Source organism: Diadema antillarum, unplaced genomic scaffold (genome assembly GCF_040938485.1).
Source record: "Diadema antillarum isolate AM-2024a unplaced genomic scaffold, OU_Dant_1.0 scf00000072, whole genome shotgun sequence".
Classification (NCBI taxonomy): Eukaryota; Metazoa; Echinodermata; class Echinoidea; order Diadematoida; family Diadematidae; genus Diadema; species Diadema antillarum.
This window is the reverse complement of record NW_027270961.1, coordinates 4,120,398-4,141,676: the sequence shown is the minus strand read 5'-3', so window position 1 is coordinate 4,141,676 and position 21,279 is coordinate 4,120,398. Positions and strand designations below refer to the sequence as shown.

The following is a 21,279-nucleotide window of genomic DNA, read 5'->3' as shown; positions in this document are numbered from 1 at the left end:
ATGAAAAAAACAAAATCACAGATCCTGACCACTTTTAAAGGTGACTGCCAACCTTGAACGAAACATCTTCAAGGGAAACTCTGCTTCGTTTAAACTGACTTGGATTTTTAAAAATGCTTTATGTTTAAACTAAATTTGATTTAAATATTGTATTACGTATAAACTTACTTTAATTATTTAAAAAAATTAAGCCAAAGAAACATAATAGTGAAAGTTTGCTTAATACAATCAGACAACAACAAAACAAATGGAATTTGGAAGCTTAGAACATGTATAAATGATAGTCGAATTGGTCACAATTACAATACAACTTACGCAAAGGCAATGATGTCACATGATTAACCACATCGTTTGTATTCTAAGATATCAAACAATCATTCTTTGGAATTATTCTGATGATTCACCTAAAACACACAATCAAATTCCCCTCTGCACAGTAATTGTTACACTAAATTGTTCAATCTTTCAGATTAATTTATATATCACAGATATGTCAACAATCTCTTCTTGAATTTATGAGGGAAACAGATTTGGCATCATCACCTCATCTAAAAATTTGTATTTCTGGTGACTGATGAATATCACTTTTCTGGCAAAACATTAAAACATTTAGAAATACACAACTTTCCTGTTTCTTGTCAGACTTCAATGAAAATGTAACCAGTCTATTTGTTTGATTCTACTTGTCACGGACAACTTGAACATCCATCAAGTTTTTACTTCAATATAGGGCCACGCAGAGCTAATACACACCAAGTGATGTATGTTATGTAGAGGGTAGCAAGTTAACCTACATGTACAAGAACGTGTACATGTAGTGCAAGTTCAAGTTACTGCATACATGACATATGGACTTAAACAGGAACAAAAAAAAAAAGTCTCCGATAATCTGCAACTGCACTGGCGCTCTTTTCACAGCTAGTGTTGTGACATCCACAATGACACCACAGATCCTGCCACTTTCCCTTGCTACATTCTGCACAAACTTGTGCACCAAGTCGACAAGGGGCATTATTAACATCAGGCCAACAAGATCACAAGCAACATCCCAGAAATGAAGACGATATGGGAACGGAAGCGATCCAATCGATGTTTGGGTCGGGGGTGTTGGGGGGGGGGGGGGGGCTGAGTGAAAGAGCGGAGGATTGAAATTCATAATGCATTATCTTGCCAAGTCGCATCACAAATTTGGTGATCGAACGGCGTCAATCGCTCCTCACTCCCTCCCTCGTAAAAAAAACAGACAGTTTCACTCAGTTGATAGGACAAGCATCATATGGGCCCAGGAAGCGGGCCTACACACTGCACTATGAGGAAAGACATCTGCCTAAGCAATATCATTTTCTATCTTTCAGCATTGCCCAAACAAGATGCTAACAGCTGGTATCGCTGAGCCCACTCAAAATGAAAAAAAAAAATTATTTTAAAGAGTAATGTGGCCATACACTTGCACGTACTGCTCACATGTACAATGTATGGTAGTATACAGTAGAGACTACCGGGTAGTTTTTCGCAAACAAAGGGGGGTTCTCGTTATATAATGATTGCTGAGATTAATTAAAACAACTGTTCTAGGAGCCCTTTATTAGTGATTCGATGATGGCCAGTTTGCATGCTTTCAGTTTGAGGGATAGGGTGATGTTTTATTTGTTGCCAGAAACTTTTAATGATGTTCAAATACTGCATAGGAATATGTGTATTACAGATTCATTTGAATACAACAGGAAAACAAAATACTTTTTTTTCTACATATCATAAATGAAAGCTGCAATTCTATTGTTAGAAGAATTTGAGGAAGAAAATCACACTATTAAGCTAAACGAGTTAGTTGACACATATAAGTTGCAACAGTTGATGGTGAATAATCTCATATGCAATCTTCAGGAAAATGATTCAACAGGTGAGCAAATATGACAGCCAACATGTGTGTGATGGAAAGAAATAGACGAAATAATCTGACATCCATCCGTGCTCACATTCCAAACCCGAACTGAACACGTAACAAGCTTTATGCTGCATACCCATTTCTTGCTGTGGTGCTAGAGCATTCAATTACAGGGTTCAGATTTTCCAACGATTAATTAACGGGCTCGTGGAAACTTGAGAGTTGGGCGGCCACTGATTAAGAAGTGTTCCCCTGCGCTGGCTAAACCCCACGAAGTGCATGCACTGATCTCTCCTCTCCAATTACATCTTTAACCTAATTAGGAAGCATATCATGCCTTATCAATTTCATCTGCATGTCGAAATACTCAATAATATCTGGAGCACTAAATATGTTTCCTCCGTTTAACAGCTAGAACAGGCTGTCGCAGATACAGTTACGCACTCTTCCTGAAGTCTGAGGTGCTCGTTTGCACTGTCCCAAAAATTGCCAAACTATCCTGCAGTACCAGTTGGGGTTGTTAAAAGAGCCGAGTGGGGTTCCACATGAATAACTACAGCAACTAAAAGCAACTGGATCTATTTGGCTCATCCATGCTGTGCTATTCCACAGATGTACTTCCCTTTTTATGGGTGCAGAATTAAAAAGGGAAGGGAACCCAGTCTTCTCTGTCGTATCCCCTTGACCCTACAAGATTTACTGAAATATCTTCTGATTTTTTTTTTAAAAATATGTATTCACTCTTTTCCTTTCCTTTACACACACTCTTTCTCTTTTTGTACACCTTGTTTCACTCTATTCACGCAAATCTGTTGGACGAAATACAAAGTAATCAACAATAATTTACTTTAGTTTTCCACTGATGTTAAAATTCAAAATTCATTGTGAATTTTCTCCCTATAGATATGATGTGTACACTTTGACACAAGAATTCACAATTTGTAGCAAAATTCCCTCTCTGCTGTACAAAAATGTGACAATGTCTGAAAGAAAAAAAATTTCTCATCCTCCACATTTTTGATGTCCTATTGAGTGGTGATGCAGAATTCATAAAAATGTCCAGTGTGGCTCCACTATCATATCACATACAATTCCGTAACATCAATTCTATTTATTTCCATTTTATTTCAACAGGGTAGCCCTTTTTAATAGTTAACTAACTGCTCTATCAAGAGGCCCTGTATAATTTTGCTGAGAATATGTTAACAACAGCGTTAACAGCCTAGTCACCATTTCTTTTCATTGCAAATCATAATTCAGCATGCATTACGACAATATCATACATATCTGATCAATAGATATGTCGGCCTGGAGACGCAGAAGACGTATGATCCTCAAACAAAATATGACGTCATGAAACAGAGAGGATGTTGCACACACATCTGTGAGTTCACTTACTTTAGAAAAAAAAAACTGCACTTCTCTAATTTGTAATGAAACAAGTGCAGCAGATGTTGGGCAGAGCAAAACGAATGTACTCTACTGCTGGAAATATTACCCATGACCTTTTGACCTTTGACAGCCAGATTAATCAAACTCCATTTTGACAGTTGTATACCGGGGTGAGGAGCAATTTCAATTACTCCCCTCGCCGTAAACCTACACCTCGCCCCCCCCCCCTCGTGTTTTCAACACACAATATGACAATATCATCAAATATGAAGTAATACTGATGATGGATGATTATGTAATCATCTGGATTCAGGGTTATTTGAATTATTTTATGGTAGCCGAGCTGAATCGCATTTGATTAGAAGTTAATTACAATTCTCCAACTAGTCCTTTACTCCTGGTCAAGATCGCAGAGGAATGCGAGGCGCTCCGACTGTAATTTGCCCCTTTCTTATTGCCAGGGTTGGCGCTCGCAGTGACAAATTACCCACGACAGAAAAAATGATGCAAACACGGGGAAATATGAAGTGAATGGGGATGTTGATTCAATTAAGATCGCTTAGGCAAGTGTGGCGTAGCAGTTTCGCCCCGACGGAATATGAGAAACAGACTCAACTGTCATTAAGTATGATCCTTCTTTGCACTATCCAACATGTGCTTACACGAGCAAAACAACCATTATGACATTTCTAAAGAGAACCTAACCGGGGCTGTTTAAGTGGACAAAATAAAGTAGAACCTGTCATCCTGTCTGTACACTATCTGCATGAGACTCTTAGATAGTTGCAGCAAAGTCAAGAGTAAGAAGTGATAACAACTTAAAAACCAGATTTGACATAATATACTGGATATCACACCATCCTATGTAGTTCTGTGCAAGGAACATATCATGATCACCAAGAAAAAGACAATTTACAAAATGACAGCAAACATGAACACATCATACTGTAAAACAATGTTTAAATACATATAATGCATACATACCATCAACATACATCTGTGTCAAAATTCTTGGTAGTTTTAGTTCATCAAAGCCAAGGAGTTCTGTAGCTCATTTACGGGTAATATCAAATGCGGGCATCTTTGCTGTACATGTACCTCTACTTAGTGAATTACAGTACCGTAACCAGCAACTGATAAATTCAGGGACATCTCATAGTACTTTAACACTGCACAAGTGACCACCAAATCAATTTAACACAAGAGCAAATTATTTTCATTTTGAAGTGAAATTTGTCCAAGAAACTTTACCAAAATGGAATTCATTAAAAACTGTTGATGACCTAATTAGCAGAGCATAGGACCCTACATGCATAGATGAGGAGCAGTCTAGCAAATGAATGAAAAAGCATTAATTGCCAACCATCATTTCCTCTAAACCACGTAAAATGGTGAAATATCAGTGAGTCACTTCCAAGCTGCACAGAAGCAAGCATCAGCATCATTACGAGTGATGATTTTAGCACCAATTAGTGCAGATAAAGTGATGCAATGCTTTTAAGCATTAACTACAAGTGCAGCTTACAATACAATCTTTCTAGTGTTTATACTCACAGTAAGTAGAGCATGGTGCTAGTGCAACAGAAAAGTAGAAATAATACACAGTGCTAGATGGGAACAAAGAATAATTCCAGGGGAGGAAAATTTTACCTGGCATTTTATCCTGCTGGGCATATTTCTTGCCAAATACTCATGATTTCTGTATACACACTGGAGGGGATGGCTGTTTTGACAACAGCAAATTTTCCCTTCCTCCTCCAAAGAAACCAAGGGATGACAAATGGGATTTTAATTCGGATTCTGCCGAGGCGGGAAGGCGCTGACAGTAGCAACAGGTGTGAAAGCTACAGCCGCAACTGGCTCTGGCGCATGTCAATTACAATTCAAAAACTGTGTCATAAAATCCATACAATTATCTGGGATTTAAGTGGGCCCTAAGCCCCCTAATCCCAACCATGCTATTCTGTGTAAGGTTTGGACTGAGCAATGTTAGCATTGCACGGTTTACGTTATTCTCCAATCTTAGGGTGGGCTGAGAGAAACACCAAAGAATACAACGACATTCGATAATGGATTTGTTCATAATAATCAGATTGTGAGCAAGATTTATTAGTGGGGGAAGGGGAGAGATTTCGTCAACACTAAGTATTTCTTTTTCTGTTTCATTATGTACAGTCTGAATTCTAAATAATCAACATCTTCATTTCGAGTGTGTACAATGTGTTCACAAAGGATAGTGCCTTCATATTTTTTTAAAGTTCTTCAACATGCTACAATTACATTGTATTATAATTTGGACCTTACACAAATGTTATTCAAGAACAGCACACACTGTGAATATTCAATGGCCAGTATGTTGGTGTAACAAGAAAACATACACTTATACTGCTACTAAAGTTGCATAAAAATGAAAGCAATAAGTAGACGGAGCAAGCATGTTTCAAGTCACATTAATTTGCACTTACATTTGTACATCAAGATGTCAAATATTCACATGAATCAAATGTGCTACAGGTATTTTTAACAAAAATGTAAAAAGGAGGTAGATCACATCTACCTCCAAACAACTAGTGATAACAAATCATTGTGCATTTAGTTATCTTTGCATTAGCAGCAATTCTGTTAGATTATTACAAATCCTTAAAATCATTTTCATGGGGTGTGTATAGAGAGCTTGGTATTTTACTTCTTGCCAAAGTAGTAGAATTAAAATACAGGTAGGCCTACTTAATTAACCCTTCAAGGTCCATTATCATAAAACGCTCTTGACATTGTACATAAATACACTGTCCATAGGACTGACACGGTTAAGAGGGGAGGAGTAGTTGGTACATAAAAGTGTTCACTGTCCATGTTTTGCATGAGTAGTAGAAGGAGAGCAGTTAGAAATTCTAGTTGAGCAGGTTCAATGTATACTGGGGGGAAAAAAACACAGCAACCGTAGAAAGATTAATCAGGGGAATGATAACAAAAGCTGGAAATCTTGCAAAGTCCACACGACATCACTGGCACAACAAATCTTGCTCTGGCCACTTAATGACGGCTGAGGGACATTACGCCGATTTATCAGGAATTTTGATTATGGACAACAAGCGGGACAATGCCTCCATTTTTCGACAAATGCAGCTGCATTGATCTGCACTTTGCTGGAGATGGATGGAATTTCTAGATTTGCTCTCACAATACACATGTTTGTTTTCCTTTGTTGTGTTGAAATATCTCCCAAAATTAAAGTTAAATTCTTGCCAAAATATCGAATATGAAGCCCCCACGGGGCAATTTTCATTTGACAGATACACTGCCCTGATCCGCGCAGAGTAGATTTTATTTTTCTTCGGAATTCTCGACTTGTGGTGATAGGCAAGGGCAGTAATCGGTGGTTGTTATGAGAGATTTGCACGGCAACAGGCCTGCCAATCTTGCCGGATTCTTGGGGAGTGATACGAAAAATATTCCACACCCAGATCACAAAAGCTTTCTAGCTATCCCCCCTGTCCAACTCTTATCTTCAAAATACTCCTTACCCCCTCCCTTTTCAACAATTCTTTCTCTTTTTCTCCTTCACTCTCACTTTTTCCACTTCTCATCAGTTACTTCTTGACAGTTATTCAGTTCCACAGAATGTCAAAGAGGGGAGGGGAGGAGGAGGAGGAGGAGGAGAGTCTAAAGGGCATAGAGAGATAGTGATAGGAACATTTTTTGTCCCCCAAGCACAAAACACTTCATGAATCTAACAACTTCCTGGTCACAGACCTCGCCTGCAAAGGATTGTGGGTAGTAGCAACACAGGACACAGGAGGAAACTTGTCAAAACAAGAGCAACCTAATCCACATGAAATTAACTACTAGAATGGCAAGCTCTGAAATAATCACGACAAATGTACAGACATTGCAACATGTTGACATAAATTTTCATTATATAAACCTTGTTGTAAAATCACCTTGAAATAAGAATAATATTTGTAACAATGGCATCTTGAGGTTTCCTAATTCTGAAGATATATTCAGACAAGCTGAAGTTCCAGCAAATTGTTCCTTGCCTTGTATGGAAATATAGACTTAGGATGCACTACGGTCCTCACAATGACGTTGTATTTTGCTCATCATCACCCTCGCATGAAAGTTTTAAATGGAAATTTTGAGGGTTGCTTCGGCCAAAATGACCTCCTGAAAGGTTTTACTCGATAAATTCTCTGTGAGCAGGAACTTGAATACTTCAGAGGCATGATGACAATCATTACAGGTGTGGTTACATTTTACCTCTCAGCCGAAAAAAAGGTATCTTGGTCTACCCTCCATTCTCATTTTTGTTTAGGCTGACTGCTTCAAGGCAAAGGGAAAAGAAGCAATAGCAAATTTGCATCTCCTGCTATTCATTTTTTGGATGCTGAAAACACTGAGGGTTTTTTTTTTCTTGGTGCATTCAACATTCATCAGGACATGCCTTATGATTAAAAACTACAAATCATACTGTAGTTTGTAGGGAATACCAGAATATATTGAATTGTAGTGAGTGAGTTTCTTCATTAATATCAAATACTCTTCAGTTATCGTGAGAAAGATGCTTTATGCTCATTTGCAAAAGATACATCAAGTACCGATTAAATCATTCTTGACTCTCATTTTTTATTATTGTTTTTATGAATTTATTGAGCTGATAAAGGTGAGAGACCAAAATATCTCCTGTTCTTTTTACACTTTATCATTCCACGTTAGTAAATGCACTCTAAACATAAAAACGTGCATAATTTCTCAGTGCAATGACTAGTTGTTGTTGTTTTTTTAACATGTATTTCTGAGCTTTTTAGGTAAATTCATGACAAAAAAAATATGCAAAAACCCCAATTACACTCTTTTGAATCAGAATATTGGCATTTAAATAATGACTTAATTTGAAGACACATTAACAAGATTAAATGAAACTGAGGCTGATGAGGAGATTGGAGATATTGCTTGTTCTACAAGTACACTTGAGAACGGAATCAATCATGCAATGTACCAGGGCTCTCCTGAAGTAATGATCCAAATGGGTCAGATAGTTCATAAGGAGAAAGAGGGAGAAATATGGGCAGATCAAACAGCAGAGTGTCCAGACGGTTTAAGAGCATCCCCTTATTCTTTTTTTTTTAAAATCTATCTTATCAATCTTTGGGCCCTTAGCAAAGAGAGAGGGGGGGGGGGTGAAGGGGGGCTGCACAGATTCAGCCCTTCAATCTGAACAAACAGGGGAGTGCACCGGCGACGATAAGACATGATGTATGCCGCTGAATATTGGTCCGCTTCTTCCCCGTGTCCCTCTCCCCTATCCATGTATCTCTCTCCTCTTTTCTCTCCCTGTGTCTGTCTCTATACCTCTCTTCCCTCCAGTTTTAATGGGCGTTCATGATCGGCGTTACGCACGTGGCAATCAGAGGGTGATGCCCACCAGCTAGCCAGCCGAGGAGATCGGCTCGTAAAAGTTCAACAGAATCTGAGAGAGCTGGGAAGGAAAGAGACAAGAGAGAGGGAGAGAGATGGAGAGGGAGGGAGATGGACGGAGAGAAAACAACAACAAAAAAAAGAGAAAAGTAGGAAAAAAGGGGGAAAGTCATGCTCCCCTAAATCTTGGTCTCATCAGAAAGAAATGCACTTGTTTGATATTTTGATTTGTACGTTGTCAGTGATGGATTTTGTGGCACACACGAGAAGTGTGTCCAGTCTTTTATGACGCTAGAAAATTTCAGCTCTGTTTCTTATTTGTGAGTACTCTTCCTCATTCGGTGCTTACCTCCGGTCTTCTACGCCTCTCCCTTGGCCGGTTTCTCACTTTAATGGGAATATCCGAGCTGTTTACTCCTCACTTGCTACAAATGGCCATAGATGCATCATCTTTGTTTGAGAATAGGCACAAGATGAGTTTTATGGCACCATCTCGACATATAAAGGCGGCAGATGGAGCCAGGGGAGAGGGAAGGGGGGAACCCAGTCATTTTACAGCCGGGTCATTGATAACTGGCATGAAGGATTTTGTGTCATACCTAGGCAACCGCCACAGTAAGTGTAGTCAATTAATGTCAGATGAATTAATGGTGTCGCAATATGCAGGATAGGGAAAAAAAGTAGAGTCACTGGAAGGTGTGGTGAGGTTAAACCATTCTCGCAATGTGAACGTGTCCATGGCCAACATGTTCAATACATGCACACTGACACATAATTAGCACCTACCTACCGGTGAAAGTGCCACAGACTGTTACAATTGACAGGTTTGCAGAATTCATGCCACTAATTCAGATTTTTATGCACACAATATTTTAACCAAATTCCGTCAGCTGCTGAAGCTCTATCTGATCATGCCACCGATTCTTATTACTGTATGTCTGCCTACCATCTTGCAAATGAAGAACCAGATGTAAACTGTAACACAGTCAACCCTTCACATGAGCCCCAATGTATTTTCACTTAACCATTTCTAGCAGTCTACACTACATGGTATATTGTCTTCACCTTTCAAGAGGTGGAGTACTAACAACATTTGGCGCAAAAATCTCATGGCCTAGCTGGATATGTCATCAAATCGCAGGGAGAAAATTTCTTGTTTATTCAAAATGCAAGAGTTTCTCAAAATGGTTTTGAGGAGAAGAAAGACTTAAGTTACATTACCGTTATCTCATATTTCACCTTGGTAGACCTTTTGACTTCGCAGACACAAAGGACCCACACAATACAAAGTTGGCGCAATGATTATGAATTCGTATCAAGCTTCAATCTCTGTGTTTATCAAGCCCGGGAATGCGACACGGGCGCAACTGTGTGAGCCCTCCCTCCAATGTAAATAGCTAGTGAGCAGCTGTGCTCTACTAGGTAATTTGACTACTAGACGAGAGAGAGGAGGAGAGCAAAAAAAGAGCATCTATACCTTACCACCAATGATATTTTAAGGCTATTTTTTCCTCACTTTTCTTCTTTCTTTTCCTTCTCCCTTTCCTGCCGTATAATTGTGTGAATTGTGTTACTAAATCATTTGTGCATACCGTCCCACAACCCAAGCATAGAGATGGCTTGTAGATATTTGATTATGAATATGATACTCGTATCACAAACAATGTCGATATAGCGTTTCCACGGTTTACTCTACGAGATTCACGCCACACTGATTTTGCCCGTCTGCCTCGGAGGAGAGCCCCGAAAGGCTGCCTCCCTGCTCATTTCATCTTACGACATTTCAAAGGATGACAGCCATGGAAATTCTTATCGCAGATACACAGCGATGATGAAGTTTTTCTTTCCTTTCTTTACTGAGAAGATAGTATCTTTCAGCTGATTACTTGAATGGAAAAAAAAAAAGTAAAACAGAAAAAGTGGGCTTAACACCTGTACCCAAGTTAAATAGCACAAAGTCCTCTTCTCTGGCAAATGGCCTGCAAGGCAACCTCCATCCTTCCTTAACCTCCCCCTCCCCAACCCCCTCGGAAAATCAAAAGAAATGAATTGAAATGAAATTAGGAGGTGTCAACAATGAATTCGGTTTCCACACCTGTCCCAGACGGAAAGATTTATCATTTGCAAGCCCGAAAGAAAATGGATTTTACAAATTCAGCATCGGCGCTCCCGTCCCAAATGAGGCCATCCCTCAATGTCCAACTCATCTCCCGATATGAATTTTGTTGATAATTGAATTTTAGCCTTGGTGCAAGTGTGCAAGCATCCATTCTTTCCTCCAGCAGACAAAATGGTTTCATACATCTGAAATTGAAATATTAATTTCTGGCATTTATAAATTATGCAGAGTATCTTCTGGATCTTTCCCATAATGATTTTCAAAGCTCAATGCATTGCTGGAGTGCAATGAATCTCTATCCTTGGCGTGCACACGATTGTCATCAATTTTAAAACTGAAATAGCAACCCTGTCAAATTACGTATTCATCCCCTGAAAAATTAAGTATTGCATTAATTATTCAGCCTGTTTAGGATGCATTGTGCAAGGTGGGATGAGCAATAATAATAAATATTGAATACAATTCATCCTTGATAAAAACTGACTTGCTTCTCAGCTCAAGTTATTGGAGGAATTGCTCACACACATGAAGAGCACATATTTACTGTTTAAAAATTCATACATGACGCATCACCCATAATACACAAGAGGTCTCCCGCTGAGATTTTGCACTATTTGATGCTGTTTTATTAGCATCGAAAACACTGAAAATTGATATCTGTGTAGGAGATAGGTGGACAAAAGATAATAACAGCCAAGTTGTGCCTGTGCTTCAACTTTGATTGTGCACAGGTGGAAGCTACAGATTTGTATCAATTTGTGTGCTGTATTGTTGAACTATTTCATCAATCTTTAATTCAAATGAGATCGCATCAAGCTACCGTAACTCTCTATCATCAAAGAGCTAGAATTTTGTTCTGTGCATGGCATAATGAAAGGTTGCGGGGACATAAACTCAGAGACTCTGTTACAATTAAAAAAGAACATGATGGCCACTCCAAAGAATTACATATTTAGCAGACAGAGAAGAAACTCCCAATACAATGGCATTAATCTAAAAAATATATATTATAGGGAATAGTTTCGAAGAGCTTTAATTAAAAAAATCCTAGAGTATTTCACTTGAGTGATCAAATGTAAAGACAGTGGCACTGAAAATAATTTACATGCACATGGAATTTTTCTTTAAACTTCTGAGGGTGATAATATCATAGTTCAATCTGCAGACTCCAAATTACAAATATTATCTTTGAGCAAATGAAAAGTAAAAACACTTGCCAAGCAAGGTAATATTACTAAAACATGCTGGGTTAACCTATGAAAACAAAACAAAACAACAAAAAAAAAATTTAACACAAAACAATATGGGAAAAATTGAGCATCCATAGTCCATAACATCCAAAATCATCTTCCACCATTTGGAAACTTGTCAGGCTGACAAGATTTGCCAGGATAATGAGTTGTTTTGGAGTATTTTGAGATTGGAAGAGTAGAATAATTTTGATTATGGTACACAACTTTAATTCCAGACGAGCCTTCCCATTTAACACTGTAGGAAGATTGGATTCTGCATGATGATCGATCATGCCCTTGCAATCATATTTTCCAACGAGCTGCATGCGATTCACTCTAGCGCGGAAAATCGATGGATATTGCCAAGTTCGATTTGTGGATGGATTATTGATAATCGATTATGAACAATTACATAGCAACCAGATTAAGGTAAGCTCAGGGATTGCGGACTTCCAGCGAACCTTTTTGGCTATTCAAGATTACTTTACATTTTTGTCTTTACGCGACTGAAATAATGTTATTACAGCCTTATTTCACACATTTCCTATGCATATGTGCACATTTTGGAGCAATAATTAACAGTTCTGCAGGAATATAAGAACTATGTTCAGTTAAGAAGTCAATGTCTAGGTCCATAACATGGACCAAAAACATGGGGCTTGCACTTACATGTATTGTACATGTAGAGTATATGTACAAGACTATGTTAGACTTAACCTTTAAAGCTGCAGTTCTTAAAACCTGGAGTTAATTTCCCAATAAATCTTGCACGAAGGCCTACAGCATGACAAATCTACTTGAGAACAAGTCTGGGGCAACCAAAAACTCACACAAAGGCAAGTACTGGTAGTACAGAATGCCAGGGCAATTTGTTTGTTATTGGCCATTTACCCATCGCCCCAATCTTGCATGACCATACTATAAAGAATGATTACACAGAGGTATCTTTTAAAGTGTGTGAAGTTCACTCTACACTGAACTAGAATGATAAAAAACTAGAGCATATGTTGTTGATTTTTTTTTTAGGGAAAGGCATTCTTATTGAAAAGACATATATTCTTATTGAAAAACATGCTTTCATCTGCAAAATTACACACATTAAAGTGATCTAAAATTGACCTGGCACAAAAACCATTTGTAAAAAAAGTTATCACTTTACAGATCAATATATGTCTTGTCACACCTTGAAAATTTATTGCATATTAACACTTTTCAGGGGAAAGAAAAAGCAGAAAGGTACGATAAATACATCAATTTTTTAATGCTTCATATATATTGCACAATTTATAATTTCATTGATTTTCACTCATTGGGCAAATTCTTAAAATCTTTGGCTCTACAGATTTGTACTTCCCAAAATTCCATGAAATGATGAACTGAAAAGAAAACAGTAGAATAACTTCAAGGATCTAAAACATTTTTTAAAACAGAAAAAGATTAGTCAAAATATTGGGAATTTTCCTGATTACATGTACCTCACTGTCTGTTAGCTAATGACAGTAATGGCATGTACTGCCCTAATGCAACAATAGACCTGCTATGATGACACAATAATTGTTTCTAAAAGCAGGATTCATAATTCCTCCAGCATATAGCAATTTAAAGAGTGTTATCCTTATACAAAGAATGTTGTACAAAGAAAATATCTGTACTACCAACACCAAGGAGTTATGAATCTTTAAAGTATAAACATCTCAGTGGGGTTAATGATTAAATGACTAAGAATTATTTATTTCAAGCCATTATTTTGAAGTCAACAAAACACCAATTTAGGTTAAATGCACCAAAATTCAAATGGTTATAACTTCTGACTATTGTGATCAATTTGCAGCTTCAATATCTTGGCTCTCACACATACAACTGCTTGTTTGTTTGTTTTCTCAATTTTTTTTTCACCTCAAAGAATGCAACATTCTTTCAGACTAAAATAACAGCACAGGATTAACTAGATATAACAAAGACAAAGAAAACAAATCACTGCATTGCCTCTCTTTTAGAAAGATTAGCACACTGTCTATGCACCTGTCTTTGTATCACATCAGATAGGAGTCAATCTGACATCTGAACTTGAACTACAGCACAACAGGTAGGCTATCATCAAAAGCAAGTGCTTCATCGGAGGTACTACTTTCCCTCTAAGTAGACTGAAACAGGCAGAAATGACAAGGCCATTCATTGTAATGCACCAAAAAAAAATTGGCAACAGCACAGCATTTTGTGCAAAGTACAAAGCAAAAATGAAATCTATAAACAGGCAAAAACAGGGGAAAGAGGGGAAGAAGCATGTTTTTTGAGCTCATAAGATTGAGGGAAAGAAAAAAAAAAGGATGGGATCTATCGTGTATGTTCTTACAAATTCTGCTGCACTGGAACTGATACATACTGTATGCATGTACTGTAGATGCTATCTCAATCTTTTCTTATCTAAAATAGAGAAATCTTGTATTTCTTCTCTCATTTTCCTCAAACTTCTTTTAAAAATGATTAAGAAATGCTCAGTGTTGAACAATTTGCTTTGACCAATCATATTTCCATTGCTGCCTCTATCTGGACTTGTATACAAACCTGCACACCTAAATGGCACTACACGAAAACTGATTATACAAGTTCTTATCAAGTGAATTTAGTAATACACAAACAAGAATACGTTCAATGCAAATTTCTAGTTCATCGAAAGAATTACAGCATTTTACATCTGAAAAACACCCGATGAGCAGAAAACCAAATTTTATTGTAATTTTTTTCTTTTAAAAAAGGAAAACCAATCCAGTTCTAAAAGTTTGCCTTTCTAAAGTACTACATTCTAACATAATTCTACTGTTGCAATAAATCATTACATATATCAGATAGACATTTCCCATTAAGACATGTAACCCTCTCTCTGTTGAGCTTGTTGCTGAACATTTAGATCTACATTTAATTTTTCTGTAGCAATAGTAAGAAGTGAACACATATCAACACCTGTAATCAGGTACATGCAAATCCAAATATAATGGAAGGTCTAAAAAGATTTTAAAAAATCTGTGAATTTGAAGTAATTCAGCAATAAAGGTTAGCCAGCTGCCAAAACCTTACAGCACTGACAAATGTTTCGCACAGTTGCAACCATCCAATGCAGTACAAAAATTAAACTTTTGATCACGTGTTTTAACAGAGCACTTATCAATTCTCTGTGTTTGACATTTTAACCGATAGCTTTATCCATCTTGTCACTGATTGTCCTTAAAATATTTAGCATCATCTATTGTGAAAACACCTAACCAACCTCTAAAATCAGAACAAGATAACCTACAATGTGTAGGACACACAATTTTTTGAGTTCATTAATGACTTGATATTTTTGCATACAGGTACAGCTATATGTAATTGCACAACTGGACATGAGTTTTTGGATACTACCAGCAATAAGCAGCGAATTCAAGTGCCTAACAATCACGGTCCATGATACAATTTCATCCAATTTTCATTGCAGAGAACAATCCAAACAATAAGAAAGTGGAAATATAATTTCTTTGCTTCTCCTGTTATGCCTACATACATCAGTCTTCGTCACACAAGCAGTATTCCACGCCTCCTTCTCTTGATACAGTTTGTACTAACTACATCATTTGAACTTGTAAAACTACAGTGAAAGTAATAGCAATCTTCCTTGGGGGGGGGGGGAAGTCATACAAACATTAAAAAACTGTATTTAGAGCCAATAAATTTGAGGTGATATATGCTCTATATCAGTGCTGCTCACTCTTCTCTTGACTTGACTTGACTTGACTTGACTTGACTTGACTCACTCTCAACTGGCCTCACCCTTTCATAGCAGAATAATAACTCAACATACAAATTGTGTCTCATTTGGGTCTTAACTACTGAAGCATTACCACACAATAGCAAAATCATATCTCTTTCAAGTCTACCCATGTTTTCCTATCTATCCCACTCCTTTCCTTCTCTTACCTAGATTAACAGACAACTGTTTGAGGAAGACTGAAAAACAAAACGGTCATGTGAAAATGAACTGAACTTCCTTTGTCAAAATATTGTCATAATCTGTTGCCACCAGGCCAATTGTTAAACTGAAACATCTGTGAAATGCATTTGTGGCAGAAATATCTTGCCCCGGTTTTTTTTTATTTTTTAACTCTCTGATGTTTGTTCACATGCAGTAAGGGAAATATAAAGCTACAAGCGGTTTCCTTACATCTATGCACCGGGTGAAAGCCCTTGCAAAGTGCGGGCATCCGGAAGGCGGTTTGACAGCGAGACAACATTACATCAACATGCGAATCTGCGATGCACTCGTGTTCACTGATCGCATATTGAAACGTGAAACTGTGACAGCTCGTGTCCAGAGAGACAAAACTCCACGAAAGTGACGAAACCCCTAAATTCACTTTTGTAGTTATTGAGATTAGAGAAAACAACTTTCTTTGATTTGATGCCTCTGAAATCATTCGCACGACAGTGGCTGTGATAAATAGAGAATCTCAATCGCATTCGACGATAACAATTGTAGTGACTAGTGAGAGTGCGGAAGGGTGAGTTCATGAGTTGCCGAGTGTGCTGGGCTGCAGTCCGACCACCGCTCGCAACACACAGCCACTTAATTCTCCCTTGATGGACGTTTTGGCCAAAGGAAAATATTTCGCTGAATCATTAAGTCCCAAATGTCGATGTAGATGGGCAGTAACAATTTATCTTTATCATTCGCTAAATGTCCAGAACAGAAACCAGAACAGGTGAAATATGTGAGTTCACTCAAACATGAGATGGAGAAAAAGAGCGGACAAACAATTCAAACACGGACTGAAAGAGGATGAGTGATGTAGCGTGGCCGAACTACCGAGCTCGAGCGGATGTTTCCCGCCGGAGGATGCGGCATGGATGTCCCTCCGAAATCCGTAAGAAACACAAACAGACACCACGGGGCCACAAAGTGGCTACTACGAACTACCTGACACAACAGATAAAGTTATTCTACCTACCGTTTTCTATGGAAGTTAGGGGGTTCCTCTCGCTTCCGATGTGCTGAGGTTTCGCCTGCTTTCGCCGCGACATCATGGACGGGAAAAAGCGGCGTCCAAGGTGAAACCAGGTTTTTCTGTCAAAATCCGCGATCTTCGAGAAAAAAGTCCTGACTGGGGTTCCTCGTATCCTAAATGCGCTCGATTACTTAGGTGCATTCAATCACATACTAAACGTAAAATCTCATATATAGCGGCGAGTATTGCCGCATATTCATACACATAGCGCGGGTGTGTGTATGCGGCGAACGTATACACACACACACACACACACTCGGTGTTGGAAGAACCGCCTACATGTGTGCGCATGTACACCAATTTATGATTTATGCAATAGAGCTTGTTGCTGGCTATGAATTGGTCAACGCTCATTGGTGGGATTACTAATTAGGTGTCAAAAAGTTTAACAAAACTCCTTTCGCGCGGGTTTGTGTGTGCATGTGCTATTATCTGCCATATTCAGGGCCAAGCATGCTTCGCTGACCACTCACACGTCAACGTCCAGTGCAGCTTTCTGTTGGGGGAATGTTTTCTATTCATCTTCTGCCGTCATCCAAATTAAAGGCCAAAATTATACGCCGCTTTACGCGAGGAATGCAGCGGTCACAACGACGATAACCGGTCTTCTTTTGCAAATGGCTGTCTTGCTTTGGCCACAGATAATGTACCGCCGATAAGCATACGTACATGTGATCATATTAAAATATTGAAGCGTTGCGTAACCACACGCTCATAAAAGATAAGACGGGTATAACCTTTGACCATCAATCTCAATTTGCAATTTTTATTATCTTTTCGCAGATAACAAAATGCAGTGACAGGGTGCGCTCTAAACAGGAAGAAGATTTAATTGTCGTTTTGAGAAACAGATAAGATGGGCGGTTATTATCATTATTTCTTATCTTCCCCTTCTTCTTCTTCTTCTTCTTCTTCTTTTGCAAATTCACGCTGGCAATCAACGTACCCTGGTTAACTTGGCAGTCGGGAAATGAATTCTGCAAGGTGTTATTCCACATGTCTACCCTGATAATATGAAGGGTTCTGATTATCGTGTACTAAAGAGCATTTTGTCATCACATCACTTTCCTCCCGACAAGTGAAGCAGATTCTTATTCGGTTGTGTTATTTGTTTTTGTGTGGAGGTGGATGGATGTGGGTGCGTTTGTGTTTGTAATTGTGAGTGTGTATGTGTGTGTGTTCGTGTGTATATGTCTGTGTTTGTGTTCGTTGATCATACACAAGTTAGCGTTGCATCAACCAGTTTGGTTTCGTAGAGATATAATTGACTGCTGTATTATATGCTGGTGTCAGTAAGTAGATCTCCCGTATGTTTAGTAGTGGGGTCTTTTCAATCTGCCTGCCTGCCTCCCTCTCTTTTCACTCTCTGACTTTGCTTCCATTTTCATTGGCACGTAATGTATTCCTAACGTTTGACTTTTGAGTTCTTGGAAGGAAGTAGTTCAAGGTGTCACATTGTACGTTCACTGTACATGCAATTTTCGGGATGGGGGGGGGGGCAATACATTTTCGACTCTGTAACCCACTTTCGGTGTGTGATCGCGTAGGTAATCATCTAGTTGGGAATGACCATATAATTATGATAATCTGTGCACAGTTCCGACAAGAGGTGTGAGTGGTCATTGACAAGGAATGTGCACGATTTCGGTTATACTTATTCCACGTAACATATACGCAACGGGCGGGCCATGTATACGCAATATTATGTGTGCGCAGTGATGGTGAATGGATCGGTGCGCTTCAGTAGGCTGCATCTGAAGGTTTTTATTCACCCTACCAACCCCATATTCGTGGCATAGAAGTCAATAAATCTTATCAAAGCGAGTAAATGCCATAGCTCTTGTATTCAAATACTTGTAAGGACTATCTTTGCTCTAAACTATTACGTAATACGTATTATTCCTGCCTTACACGCATGAGTGATCATTGCGAGCGCAGAATCATAACCCGAATGAGACGGCCAGTTTCCATTGCTTTATGCTGAACTTGCTAGTCTGTCCTATCAGCCATAAAAGACGCCTCCAGATAATCGGCGTAATCTCTAATGATTGCCACTCTATTCATTTGGAATTTACCATAGCGCCGTGACTCAGGTGTTTTCTTTCACCAAGATTTTCTGGCAGAATATAATCTTTCTACCCCCCCCCCCCTTTCAAAAAAAAAAAATACATAACACCACCCCAATGGTTGTAAGCCATAATAGCATTCTGACCCCATATATCGTATAGAGACAATTTACTGAAGTGAAGGTATATAGCATTACAACATTCGTTCTGATGATCGCATTCGCTCGAAGAAGGGCATGCTGCCAACGCTGCCATTTTGTTACAAACACACATCCGCCAAGGAAACATGTTGTCTTTCTTTTTTATAAGTCATTATCATTCATTTTTTTTTCTTTCAATCCGTCTCTCTTTTTGTACTGTCTATCTCTGTGCCTCTCGGTGTCATTACAATCTTTTATTCATCTAGCGATCTATTTCTGATTCTTTCTGTGCTTGTCCGTATTCTTCTTGTCTTTTTTCTTCTGTATGATATAATGAAAATAATAATAATCAGAATAATAGTAATAGTGATAATAATAATAATAATAATAATAATAATAATATATATATATATATATATATATATATATATATATATATATATATATGTATATACAATGTCTCTCAGTCCATTTTCCATGTTAATTTTCGAAAGTTCTCCGACAGGTCCACATCATCTCAGTAAATATCCGCAAGAAATGAAACATAAATTATTGAAAGACAAACTATGACATTTTCACTGTCAGTTTAATCATCTGACACAGTGTTTAAAATGTCCGTTGCTTTGGTAATATAATTTTGATATTTTCTGCGTACTGTATTTTTTATGATTTTCTTTTAACTAGAGGGAGAGGGGGATATGGCAAGGCGATATGTTTCACTTAGATAAAGGATATACACAGAGTATAACAATATGACTATAAGATATTGGGCACAGCCAAAGAGAAAATTGTTTCTGTCGAGGACTTGTAAAATAGATTGCATTTCATGTACAAAACCACGGAAGATAAGAAAGGTAGCTGACATCACGTCATTCATTTTGGTGAGAATTGTCAGCCTTGTCTTATTTCCTCCTGATTTTAATCATTGATGATATCATATTTGACTGCTTCCATATGGCTCGTGATTTAGAGTAGCTCCTTCGTCGTATCAATAATTATCTGTAAATCTCTATCTCTATCTCTATCTCTATCTCTATCTCTATCTCTATCTCTATCTCTATCTCTATCTCTATCTCTCCTTTAACATGGTTACGAGTAAGGAGATAATGACATATCACTTTGCAGGTTGCAAAGAACTGATATTACATACCCAAAGACTGTTAAAAAATCATGATTTAGATATAATTTTGTTTGGCAATGAAATTTAAGAACCAACGTGATCATAAATCATTATTGAAAATGTTATGGATCCTTCCTGTGATGTCAGTCCCGTTTGTACTTTTTTTTTGCCCTCTTGTCATGGTTTATGTAATAAAAGCTTTAAACGTGTTACTTCATGTCTTACATAAACACTGGAACGAAAAAAAAATCGTGTATGGATCGATTTTCTGCGCATATTTCAACGAACAAGTCATTGCTTAAAAAAGAACATAGTTATAACAAAGGGACCAAAGCCTAAATGAAAAGACCATCCTTGCTCATTATTATGTTAAGTCACTGTTCAAGAATTATCGCCAATTGCAATATCTTTTTTTTTTTTAAATGAAATATAATGGACTGATCGGTTGATTTCAAAACCCACATTCTCATATCGAAATGGCAACACTGTTTACGATAGCCACCAGCTGTGCTTATTCGGAGACGCCCGAGAGTCTTCCCTGTATACAATTCTTCAGAATACCACAAGCCATGCAGTATAATCACACACATATAGGCCCTGTGTGCACATAACCCTTCTTTTCATCGCGTTTATTGTCATTTCGCGTTGCATTGTTTGTTTGCCCGTGTCCACTTGGAAGACGGAGTGAAGAAACAAGTTCCATTGTCCGCCAGAATTAAGGTCTTTTTTTTATTGACCGGAGGGGCCACATTTAAATTCGTTTAATGATTTCTTTTGACATGGACCATAATCTGATCACCAATAAGATTGCTCAAACAGGCATATTCATCGTTACGTAACAAAAGTATACATGCATATCGCCATTCCACGC

General features: G+C 38.1%; 1 protein-coding gene across 1 annotated transcript in view; it reads right to left on the bottom strand.

The window, feature by feature from the left end:
- Positions 1-17,197, bottom strand: part of LOC139717212 (sal-like protein 1) — a 72,143-nt gene extending 54,946 nt beyond the window's left edge. Inside the window, exon 1 of the mRNA XM_071628713.1 lies at positions 17,026-17,197. Within this exon, the coding sequence (XP_071484814.1) occupies positions 17,026-17,101 (76 nt within the window). The 5' untranslated portion in view covers positions 17,102-17,197. The remainder of the gene's footprint in view (positions 1-17,025) is intronic.
- Between the last annotated feature and the right edge of the window lie 4,082 nt (positions 17,198-21,279).